A 12924-nucleotide genomic window follows, 5' to 3' on the forward strand; every position below is an offset into this window, starting at 1 on the left:
TCTTTTTTCATCCCTTCACTTTCAGTCTTTGTTGAGTTCTTATAGGCAGAAAAAGGTGGGTCTGTATTTTTTTATCCATCCAGTCACCTTATGTCTTTTGATTGGAGCATTTAGTCCATTTCCATTTAAAGTAATTGTATATATTGCCATTTTGTTATTTTTTTCTGGCTGGTTTTTTTTTGTTCCTCTCAGTTCTTTTTCTCTTGCTTTTTTTTTTTTTTCTCTTTGCTTTAATGACTTTGTTTAATGTTATGCTTGGATTCCTTTTTCTTTATTTTTTGTGTATCTGTTTTAGGGTTTTGATTTGTGGTTACTACTGGGTTCATATATAACATCCTACATGTATAGCAGTCTATATCAAATCGATGGTCACTTAAGTTCAAATGCATGTTTATTAAATCATACTTGTTATTTTCATTTATTTTTGCTCTGCTCTTTATTATTTACCTTCTGCTAAACCTGGGCTTACTTTTTTCTTCTTTTTCTAATTCCTTGAGTTGTATTAGATTATTTGAGATCTTTTTTTAATGTAGGTGTTTATCACTATAAACTTTCTGCTTAAGATTGTTTTTGATGCAGGGGTGCCTGGGTGGCTCAGTTGGTTAAACGACTGCCTTTGGCTCAGGTCATGATCCCGAAGTCCTGGGATCAAGCCCCACATTGGGCTCCCTGCTCAGCAGGGAGTCTGCTTCTCCCTCTGACCCTCTCCCCTCTCATGCTGTTTCTCTCTCTCTCAAATAAATAAATAAATAAAATCTTTTAAAAAAATTTCTTAAAAGAAAAGATTGTTTTTGATGCATCCCATAAGTTTTGGATATGCTGTGTTTCCATTTTCTTTTGTTGCAAAATACTTTTGGATTTCCCTTTTGCTTTCTTCTTTGACCCATTGGTTGTTCAGGAATGTGTTTTTCAACCTCCATGCATTTGTGAGTTTTTCGTTTTTCCTCCTGTCGTTTATTTCTAGTTTTTTATCCATTGTGTTTGGAAGATATTTTTTCAGTCTTCTTAAATTTGTTAAGGCTTGCTTTCGGGTCCAACATATGGTCTATCCTGGAGAATGTTACATGTGTGCTTCAAAGAAATATGTATTCTTGTGCTGTTGGATAGAATATTCTATATCTGCTTATAAGGTCCATTTGGTCTATAGTGTTTTGCAGGTCTACTATTTGTTTATTAATTTTCTGTCCGGATGATCTATGCATTGTTGAAAGTGGGGTGTTGAAGTCCCCTACTATTTATAATTGCTGCCTCTTACTCCCTTCAGTTTGTTAACATTTGCTTTATTTATTTATGTATTGTTAAATTCAAGTATAATTAACATACTGTGTCATATCAGTTTCAGGTGTACAGTTTTATACATATCTCCATGCTCATCAAGATAAGTGTACTCTTAACCACCCTACCCACCTTTCCTCTGGCAACCACCAGTTTGTTCTTTGTATTTACAAGTCTCTTTATATCTGTGTCCTTCTTTATTGTTTGTTTTGTGTGTTAAATTACACATATGAGTGAAACCATATGGTGTTTGTCTTTCTCTGAGTTATTTCACTTAACATTATATCCTCTAGACCCTCTAGGTCCATCCATGTTATTGCAAATGGCAAGAGTTCATTCTTTTTTATGGCTGAGTAATTTCCATAAAGTATATACCACATCTGCTTCATCCATCTATCAATGAACACTTGGATTGCTTCCATATCTTGGCCATTGTAAATAATGCTGCAGTAACGCCGCAAACAATGCTGCAGTAGACATAGGAGTGTAACATTTTCAAATTAGTGTTTTCCCTTTTTGGGGGGTAAATACCCAGTGATGGAAATACTGGATCATATGGTAATTCTAATTATAATTTGAGGAAGCTCTGTAGTGATTTCCACTGTGGCTCTACCAATTTGCATTCCCTCAAACATTGTATGAGGATTCCTTTTTCTCCACATCTTTGTCAAAACTTGTTATTTCTTGGGTGCCTGGGTGGCTCAGTTGGTTAAGCGACTGCCTTCGGCTCAGGTCATGATCCTGGAGTCCCAGGATCGAGTTCCGCATCGGGCTCCCTCCTCAGCAGGGAGTCTGCTTCTCCCTCTGACCCTCCCCCCTCTCATGTGCTCTCTCTCTCTCTCAAATAAATAAATAAAATCTTTAAAAAAAAAAAACAACTTGTTATTTCTTGTGTATTTGAATTAACCATTCTGACAGGTGTGAAGTGGTATCTCATTGTGGTTTTCATGTGCATTTCCCTGATGATCAGTCATGTTGAGCATCTTTTCGGTTAGTATTAGTTTTAAATATTTAGTTGCTCTAATGTTCAGTGTATATATATTTATAATTGTTATATCCTCTTAATGCGTTGACCCCTTTATCACTATATAGTGACCTTCTTTGCCTTTTGTGACCAATTTTGACTAAAGTCTATTTTATCTGATATAATTATAGCCACTCCTGCTCTCTTTTCCTTACCATTTGCATGTAATATCTTTTTCAGTCCCTTCCAGTTTATGTGTATCCTTATAGCTAAGTTAGTCTCTAGCAGGTATAATACTGTTGGAATATTTTTATTAAAAATCATTTAGTCCCTCTGTGTCTTTGGAGAATTTATTCCATTTATATTTAAAGTAATTTTGATAGGTAAGGACCTACTATTCCCATTTTGTTACTTGTTTTCTTAGTTTCTGATTCCTTTGTTCTTTTTTCCTCTCTTGCTGTCTTTTTAAAAATTTATTCTTATAGTGGTATGCTTTAATTCCTTTTTATTTATCTTTTATGTATGTACTCTGGGTTTTTTCTTTGTGGTTACCATGTGGTTTACATAAAGCATCTTTTAGATATAACCATCTATTTTAAGCTGTTAACAACTTATGTTCAAACGCATAGAGAAACTCTACACTTCTCCTCTCCTCACATTTATGCTATTCATGTCACACTTTATATCTTTTTATGTTGTACATCTGTTAACAAATTTTTATAGCTATAGTTATTTTTAATATTATTGTTTTTAACTTTTATAGTAGAGATAAAAGTGATTTACACACTATCATTACAAAATTAGGGTATTCTGAATTTTATTATATTTTTATAACCTATTGAAAGATATTTTGGTTACTTCCAAGTTTTCACAATTATGAGTAAAGTTTCTATAATAAGTAATGTGCAGGATTTTGTGTGGACATTAGCTTGCAGCTCATTTGGGTAAAATACTAAGAAGGGCAATTGCTAGATCATATTGTGAGAGTATGTTTAGTTTTATAAGAAACTACGAAACTGTCTTTCAGAATGGCTCTACTATTATTTTTCTTACTAGCAGTGAATGAGAATTCCTATTTCTCCACATTCTCACCAGTATTTGGTTTTGTCAGTGTTTTAGATTTTAGCCATTTTAATAGTTGTATAGTGGTATTATTTTAATTTGCGTTCTCTTGATGAAATATAATGTTGAGCATCTTTTATATGCTTATTTGCCATCTGTATGTCTTCTTTAGTGAGGTATCTGTTCAAGTCTTTTCCCCAATTTATAATTGAGTAGCTTCTTGTCTTACTGTTGAATTCTTTGTATATTTTGGACATCAATTTTTTTATCAGGTACGTGTTTTACAAATGTTTTCTCTCACTGTGCAGCTTATGTTTTCATTCTCTAACAATATCTTTCACATAGCAGACATTTCTAATTTTAATAATGTCCAACTCCCCATTTTTTCTTTCATGGATTGTGCTTTTGGTGTTGTGTTTTTTAAAAGTCATCACCAACCTAAAGGAAATAGATAAATTTCAAGAAACATATAAATTACCAAAACTGAAACAGGAAGAAACAGAACACTTGAATAGACTCATAAATAGCAAAGAAATTGGATCAGCAATCAAAAATCTCCCAACAAACAAAAGTCCAGGGCCGCATGGCTTCACACCAATGTCTAATGTCTATAGCAGCATTATCTACAATAACCAAATTATAGAAAGAGCCCAAATGTCCATCGACTGATGAATGGATAAAGAAGTTATGGTGTATATATATGCATATTTATATATGCAATAGAATATTGCTCAGCTATCAAAAAGAATGAAATCTTGCCATTTGCAATGACATGGATGGAGCTAGAGAGTATTAGGCTAAACGAAATAATTCAGTCAGAGAAAGACAAATACCATATGATTTCACTCATATGTGAAATTTAAGACAGAAAACAAATTTCCAGGGAAATAAGAGAGAGGCAAACCAAGAAACAAACTCTTAACTATAGAGAACAAACTGAGGGTTACCAGAGGGGAGGTGGGTAGGGGGGATGGGTTAAATAGATGATGGGGATTAAGGAGCGTATTTGTCATGATGAGCACTGGGTATTGTATGGAAGTGTTGAATCACTGTATTATACATGTGAACCTAATATTACACTGTATGTTAACTAATAAAAACTTTAAAAGATAAATAAAAAATAAAAAGTCATTAGCAAACCAAAGGTCACTTCAATTTTCTCCTTTGTTACTTTTTCTAAGAGTTCTATAGCTGGGAGTTTTATATTTAAGTTGATGATCCATTTTGTGTTAATTTTGTGGAAGGTTTATGGTCTGTGTTCAGATTCATTTTTTTTGCACATGGATGTCCATTTGTTTCAACACAGTTTGTTGAAAGGAGTATCCTCTGTTTTTTAAAATTTCTGGTTACCCCCTTCTATCAATGTGGAAATTACTTAGTGTTTCAATTCTTTCATTTGTCGTCTTAAAGATAATAGAATCTTTAACTGTCCATGTTTGTAATATCTGAACTGCACTTTGCCTAATTTATTTTGTCTTCTCTTTCAGTTCACTAATTTTCCCTTCTCATGTTTCTCATCTGCTATTGAACCTATCTACCATGTTTCCATTTGGGTTATTGTATTTTTCATTTCAAGTACTTTTTCAGATCATCAAGGTCATATTTTATAGTATGTTTCCTACAAACTTCTCTGATATTCAAGATGTGTAACAACTGATATGCCTTGGGCAATAATCAATCAGAATTGAGATCAGCTGCAAATAACCACTATACCATATCAATATGTACTATTGTATATCAACCTACTTATATATATTTTTGAGGATCTTTTATTTCTTTAAACTTTGAAAACAGGTATTTTATAGATAGTTTTTTATAATTCTGGTATCTACGTTTTGAGAATCTGTTTCTGCAATTTGTTGTTTCTGCTGATTCTCATTTATGGTGTATTGCTTCTTAGTATGCTTGATTTTTTTTTATGTTTATTACTCCTGATTCTTGAAAAATCATTTTTGGAAATATTTTGAAGCCTAGGATGAAGGTTACTTCCCCCAGAGAATATTTACCTTTGTTTCTTCAGATGTTTGGGACCAACATCAAATAAATTCATAGTTTGAGGTCTTTTGGCTTCCTGTTTAATGTAATTTGGTGCCATAAATACACACCTCAGGGATTGGTTCTCCCCATCACATTTTGTTGTGTTCCTCTCAACTTTCTTTGCAGTCCCCTGGTGATGCAGGTAGGAGCGGTTTAGTTCTGGTAACCTAAGAGTGTGGTCCCTTGGGTCTCTTGATGTCTGTTTTCCTAACCTAGTGAGATTCATTTAAACTACAGCTAACATTTGTCTAGATTTATAAATGCCCACCAGAAAAAAAGTGGCTTTAATTCTCTGCTTGTTTCTCTGGAACCTCACTTTTCCTTAGATTTTATTATCTTGTAAGTTGCTTTGGAATTGAAAAAAAAATGTTATCTAACATTTTTCGTTGTTTTCAGTAGGAGAGTTGGTCTGACAAATATAATGCACCCTATTTCTAGAAGCAGAACTCACTGTTTCTTCAGCATTTTAAGAGAACAGTTCTTTAAAGATTTTACTTAGATTCACATCTTTTTATGATAAGTATCCTCAGCCATTGTGACTATATTAATAATTTTAGTAAAATATGATAAGGTCTTCCTTATTACCTTTATAAAAGAGATCCAATATTTTCTTTTTTCAGGCTAAAGAGGCAGTGATAGAAGCTGAACAACGTGATCCTAGAAATATTTTCACTCAGTTTTATGTATTCAAGGTTGCAGTTTTAGAGGGCAACTCTGGCAGAGGTATGAATGTTATTTATGAATTATATTTAACTGTTAATATAAAGAATAATAATCCTCTTCTACCATAAAGAAAAAAACATTGTTTTTAAGACAGTGGAGTTATATATTCTATATTCTAGCTTTCCTATGTAAAGATGATACAACCATGCAACAAAAAGGAATTATGACGGTTACATAGGAATAAAAGAACAGGGGCTGCCTAAGGAATTGGGGAGAAAGTCTTGTCGTTGTATACTTTTTTTGTATTTTCTGTCATTTGAACCTGTTAGAAGTTAAGTTTAAAAAGCTGTGGGGTCATCGGGCTCCCTACTCAGTGGGGAGCCTGCTTCTCCCTCTCCCTCTGCCTGCCTCTCTGCCTACTTATGCTCTCTATCTCTCTGTCAAATAAATAAATAAATAAAATCTTCAAAAAAAAAAAAAAGCTGTGGGGTAGGGCGCCTGGGTGGCTCAGTCAGTTAAGCATCTGCCTTTGGCTCAGGTCATGATCTAGCCCCGCATCGGGCTTCCTGCTCAGCGGGAAGCCTGCTTCTCCCTCTCCCACTCCCCCTGCTTGTGTTCCCTCTCTCGCTTTGTCTCTCTCTGTCAAATAAATAAATAAAATCTTTAAAAAATAAAAAATAAATTAAAAAATAAAAAGCTGTGGGATAAGAGGGAATTCATACTGCAAACCCATTTCAGTTAAGAGTTGTCTTAGACAGGGACGCCTGGTCGGCTCAGTCGTTAAGCATCTGCCTTCGGCTCAGGTCATGATCCCAGGGTCCCGGGATCGAGCCCCGCATCGGGTTCCCTGCTCCTCGGGAAGCCTGCTTCTCCCTCTCCCTCTCCCCCTGCTTGTGTTCCCTCTCTTGCTGTCTCTCTCTCTGTCAAATAAATAAAAATTTAAAAATCTTTAAAAAAAACAAACAAAAAAAGAGTTGTCTTAGACAAAGTCTCCAGCTTACTTTGAAATGTTTTCACTTATTTGGGAAATGATTGGTAAGAGATTTGGCCTTGAAATGGAGTTTCTCTCTATGGAGTTGACAATTGCTGGAATTGCTCCCATGAACATCATCCCATTAGTGTTGGGCCCTTTCCATTAAGTTAGGCATAGTTTGCTAGTCGATGTGTCTGTACACTCCTGTATCTTGACTTGGTTTCAGATACGCCTGTGCTGTGATACTATTCCCATTCAGCTCTCAGTGTAGCTGAGAATATCCTGAGGCAGTTGGAGCAGTTGTGAAGGGCTTAAGTTGAGAAATTGAGAAGTTTAAATTAATGGATCCAAACAATTTATACTAATCCAATTGAGCAACTGTTTATGAATACCTACTATGTGCAATGGACTCTGCTTTGCACTCCATAAAAAAAGAATGATAACTTATTCTTCTTTGAAAAAGAAATGTTCCAGGGTAGTAAAGTATTCCTGTATATTAATTAAAGATTAGCAAATTGGAGTCAGTTCTTTATCAGGGTTTATAGTGTAGTCATGTCCATCATCAATGTTTTCGTTGGAGACTCCTGGGAATTTGTTTTATTTGATGTATTATGTTGAAAGATTGAAAAAATTTGAAACTTTTTACCAGCAGAAATGGCAAAAAGTAGATTTCCTATTAAACCTTTTAACATTCTATTAAAATATATATATTTTTTACTTTTTAAACATAGTATCAACTCAGTCTTTTTATTTTTTCCCCAGTTATCTGTGACCATTTTTAAAGCCATGTTTATTGATAATATATAGAATAAAACTTACTAGTATATGATTCTGTGAGGTTTATTTATATTAATAATTCTATGAGTTTTAACAAATGTATACAGTCATGTAACCACCATTACAGTCATGATGTAAAACAAAAAATTACCTCAGGTTCCCTTGTTGTCATTCCTTCCAACTACTTTTAGTCCTGGAAACAACTGAACTCATTTCTATCTCTATATTTTTGCCATTTCCAAAGTGTCATATAAATGGGATCATACATTATGAAGCTTTTTGAGCCTTTCTTTCACTTATGATAATGCATTCAAAACTCATTCATATTGTTGTGTTTCCATAGTTTGTTCTTTTTATTGCTGAGTAATTGTCTATAGTATGTATGTACCACAGTTTGTTTATTCCTTCACCAGTTGAAGTATATTTGGATGGTTTCTGTTTTGAGCAGCTGTGAATAAATGTGCTACAAATATCTGTTTACAGATTTTGTGTGATGATAAGATTTAACTTCTCTAGGATAAATATCTAGGAGTTGGATTTTTGGATTGTATGGTAAATATATGTTTAACTTTATTAGAACCTGCCAACCTGTTTTCCTAAGTAGCTATACAATTTTACATTCTAAAATTCTAACCAGCTGTATATGAGTGTTCCAGGTGATCTGCATCCTCAACAGCACTTGGAATTGTCCATTTAAAAAATATTTTACCCATTCTAATAGTAGGGTAATGGTATCTTATTGTGGTTTTAACTAGTATTTCTGTAATATTTGACATGCATATATCTTCTTTGACAGTGTTTGTATAAATCTTTTGTCCAGTTTTTTATAGGGAACTTTTTTTTTATTCATCTCTATATGTTCTATACATCTTCTACAATAGTGGCTAGAACATAGGAAAGAAATATATTTTAGTTACTAAGATATAGGGAACTTTGTTTTCTTATTGAGTTTTGGAAGTTCTTTATATATTTTAGATACAGATTATTGGATATATGTTTTATAAATTTTTTCTTTTTATTCTCTTATGTCTTTCATGAGAAGTTTGACAGTCTAATTTATCTTTTTTCCTCTTTTATGGAGTGTGCTTTTGGTATTATGGGTAAGAAATCTTTACCTAATCTAAGGTCACAAAAATTTTTTCCTGTGTTTTCTTCAAGAAATATAGGTTTAAGTGTATGGTTAGTTCTGTGATCAATTTTGTATATTAATTTTTGTATTTAATTTTTTTTTTTAAAGATTTTATTTATTTGAGAGAGAGAGAGCAGGAGAGAGGGGAGGGTCAGAGGGAGAAGCAGACTCCCTGCCGAGCAGGGAGCCCGATGCGGGACTCGGTCCTGGGACTCGATCCTGGGACTCGAGGATCATGACCTGAGCTGAAGGCAGTCGCTCAACCAACTGAGCCACTCAGGCGCCCAATTTTTGTATTTAATTTAAGGTATGAACTGATGTTCATTTTTTTGGGCACATGGCTATCTAATCATTCCAGCATCATTTTTTCAGCATCATTTATTTAAAAACTATCTTTTTTTCGGGACGCCTGGGTAGCTCAGTCTGTTAAGCGTCTGCCTTCGGCTCAGGTCATGATCCCAGGGTCATGGAATCGAGTCCCACATTGAGCTCCTTGCTCAGCGGGGAGTCTGCTTCTCCCTCTGCCAGCTCTGCCTTTTGCTCCCCCTGCTTGTGCTCTCTCTCTCTGACAAATAAATAAAATCTTTAAAAAAAATAAAACCTATCCTTTTTCAACTGAATTACCTTTGCGCATTTATTGAAAATCAGTTGTCATATGTGTGTGTGGGTCTCTTTCTAGATTCTTCATTCTGTTCCATTGATCTATTCATCTATCTTTATACCACTTCCACACTGTCTTAATTAGTCTAGCTGTGTAATAAACTTGAAATCATATAGTCAAAGATCATAATTTTGTATGACTTGAATCCTTTTTAATATGTTAAGGCTTGTTCCCAGAATATTGTCTTTATTTGTAAACGTTCTATGTGCACTTGAGAAAAATGTATATTTTACTGGTGTTTGTTTGAGTGTTCTGTAAATGTTATTCAGGTCAAGTTGATTAATAGTGTAAAGTGTACTGCATCCTTACTGATTTACTACTTGTTCTATCAATTACTAAGAGAAAGTACTGAAATCTTTGACTATAATTGTGGATTCGTTAATTTGTTAATTTTTCCTTGCAGTTCTTTAAGTTCTTTAAGTGTTTTGAAATTTTGTTATAAGGTGCTGAACATTTAAGATTGTTATGTTCTCATAATGAATTAATTCCCTTATCATCATGAATTAACCTTCTGTTATGTAATATTCTTTGCTCTGAAATCCATTTTGTCTGATATTAATATAGCCACTCCAGCTTTCTTTTAATTACCTTTATCATAGTGTATATTATCCCATGTGTCTTCTTTTAACTAATTTTGTCTTTATATTATATTTAAAGTGTGTTTCTTGTAGGTAGCATATAGTTGAAAGTTGCTTTCTTTAATTCAGTGTGACTATCTGCCTTTTACTTGGGTCATCTATACCATTTATATTTAACATGATTATTGGTATGGTTAGGTTTAAATTTAGCATCTTTTTATTTGTCTGCTGTTTGTCCCATCTGTTCATTGTCACCCATTTTTCTTTTTTCTACTTTCTTGTGGATTGAGTATTTTTTATGATGACATTTATCTCATCTTTTGGCCTATTAGCTCTCTTCATTTTGTTATTTTAATTGTTATTTAAGTTCTATAGTGCATACATTTAACTTATTGTAGTCTACCTTTAAGATATATAATGGAATGTAATACCACCATTCATTTTTAAATTTAATTCTGTTTTATATTCCATTTTATGAATGTACCAAAATGTATTAGGCCATCCATTAGTGATAGAATTTAGGTTGGTTGTATACTGTACTCTTTAAAAAAATTGCTGGATAAACATATTTTTATGTTTTTGTTCACTTTTGCAAGTATATCCATGGGATAAATTCATAGAGGTGAATTGCTCAGTTGGGCATTTTTCTGACATTCAAGTCCTCCTTGACAGTTTAGCAATTTAGATGACTTTATGTAAATTAACTAATATTTTAAAGATATTAGTGCTCTTTGAACACTACATCAAAAACTAATGATGTACTATATGTTGGCTAATTGAACTTAATAAAGAAAAGATATTGGTGCTCTTAAAATGAGTTCTAAAGTCACTGTGGTATAATTAACCATATATAGCTATTATGTTTGATAAGAGCATCTCATTTTTTTAATTGTTTCCTTCTTTTTCAGCTTTGCGAGCAATTACTACATTAGAGAAGTTATTAATACCTGAAGATCCAGAGGAGAATGGGACACTTAGAGATAAAGAGTCACCTGTCATGCTCCTCAGTTTAGCTGCCCAGTTTGCTTTAGAGGTAGTTCTTATGTATTTATTCCCAAGATTTTTTACCTCTTTTCCATTTTGAGAGACAATTCATGGAACTCTTTAGAGGAGTTTGCTACAAAGAAAAGAAATTGGTCAGTAGTTGGTGTGAGAAGTAGGATCAGAGGTTTGTTTGTTTGTTTGAGATGGGATGAATGAGAATGCTTATATGCTGATGGAAATGACCTAGTAAGAGAACAAAAAGTTGACAATGTGTGTGAGAGAGAAAAGAGAATTGTTAGAGCAATGTCCTTAAACAGGCAAGAGGTGATGGACACAAGTGTATAAATTCAGGGATTGGCTTTAGGAAAGAAAATGGATAGTTCATCTATAAAAGCAGTTGAGAAGTTAGAGTATGTGGTGTGTTCCCTGGTGTATGAATAAATGTGGTAGTGGGAATCTGGAAGTTTTTTTTTCCTGATGGCTTAAGTTTTTTCAACAAAGTAGGAAACAAGGTCATCACCTGGAGTGAGAATGGGAGAGGAGATGTTGGGGAGTTTGAGAAGATAGGGTAAGGTGTAAACTAATCATGCAGGAAAGCAAGAAAGCGAATGACATGCTAGTGTGGGATGCTTGCGCAGTAAGTGTTAAGGCCTATATTGATGACGTTTTAAAATAAAAGAAATAGGGCGCCTGGGTGGCTCGGTTGGTTAAGCGACTGCCTTCGGCTCAGGTCATGATCCTGGAGTCCCTGGATCGAGTCCCGCATCGGGCTCCCTGCTCGGCGGGGAGTCTGCTTCTCCCTCTGACCCTCCCCCCTCTCATGTGCTCTCTCTCATTCTCTCTCAAATACATAAATAAAATCTTAAAAAAATAAATAAAGAAAAGAAAAGAAAAGAAATAGTTGTACAGGTTTTTATCCAGCCACTTTCAGCTAAATGGATGTAGGCACAAAAGTCAGTAGAAAGTTGGATTTAACCAGGTTTGTGGTTTTGCCAGATGAATACAATGAAGCAAGGAGGAAGAGTAGGAAAATCAAGAAACGAGGAAGTGATTATCATTAATCCCCATGGAATTTAAACTGGTCGTGGAGGAGGACATCAAGGGGATGAGGGACAGTGAAAAATTCGTAACATAAATGGTTTGGAGGTCTAAGTGCAGTGGAAGGATTGCTGGAGTAACAGAAGGGAGTGAATTAGAAAGGTAGGAGGGGCGCCTGGGTGGCTCAGACGGTTAAGCGTCTGCCTTCGGCTCAGGCCATGGTCCCAGGGTCCTGGGAACGAGTCCCGCATCGGGCTCCCTGCTCCTTGGGAGCCTGCTTCTCCCTCTGCCTCTCTCTCTCTCTCTGTCTCTCATGAATAAATAAATAAAATCTTTAAAAAAAAATAGAAAGGTAGGAGATGGTGGTCAGAAAGTGGAATATATGAAACAGAGCAGGACCAAGATGAGGAAGTGAGGTACTTAAGGAAGCACCCACTTTCTGAGTCATGCAAGTGCAGAGTTGGTTCTTGCATGACCGTAAGAGTGAGTGCCTCCTTAAATTTTGCACCTTAAGAGCCTCACTTACATCACTTAGCTCACCCTAGTCCCAGCCCTGACTGAGAGTATGGAAGATTTGCAACCATTAGTAACGACAGAGCCCAACACAGAGATCGATGGAACAGAATAGAAAACCCAGAAATAAACCTATAATTATATGGTCAATTAACTTTTAACAAAGGCGGAGAGAATATGCTGTGGGAAAAAGTCTCGTTAACAAATGGTGCTGGGAAAACTGGACAGTTACATGCAAAAGAATGAAACTGGACCACTTTCTTACACCAT

General features: G+C 34.7%; 1 protein-coding gene across 1 annotated transcript in view; it reads left to right on the plus strand.

Moving 5' to 3' along the window:
* Positions 1–12924, plus strand: part of TEX11 (testis expressed 11) — a 292288-nt gene that overhangs the window by 178787 nt on the left and 100577 nt on the right. Inside the window, exons 15-16 of the mRNA XM_021679728.1 lie at positions 5959–6061; positions 11028–11152. Coding sequence (XP_021535403.1) covers positions 5959–6061; positions 11028–11152 — 228 coding nt within the window. The remainder of the gene's footprint in view (positions 1–5958; positions 6062–11027; positions 11153–12924) is intronic.

The sequence above is a fragment of the Neomonachus schauinslandi genome, chromosome X, assembly GCF_002201575.2.
Source record: "Neomonachus schauinslandi chromosome X, ASM220157v2, whole genome shotgun sequence".
NCBI lineage: Eukaryota > Metazoa > Chordata > Mammalia > Carnivora > Phocidae > Neomonachus > Neomonachus schauinslandi.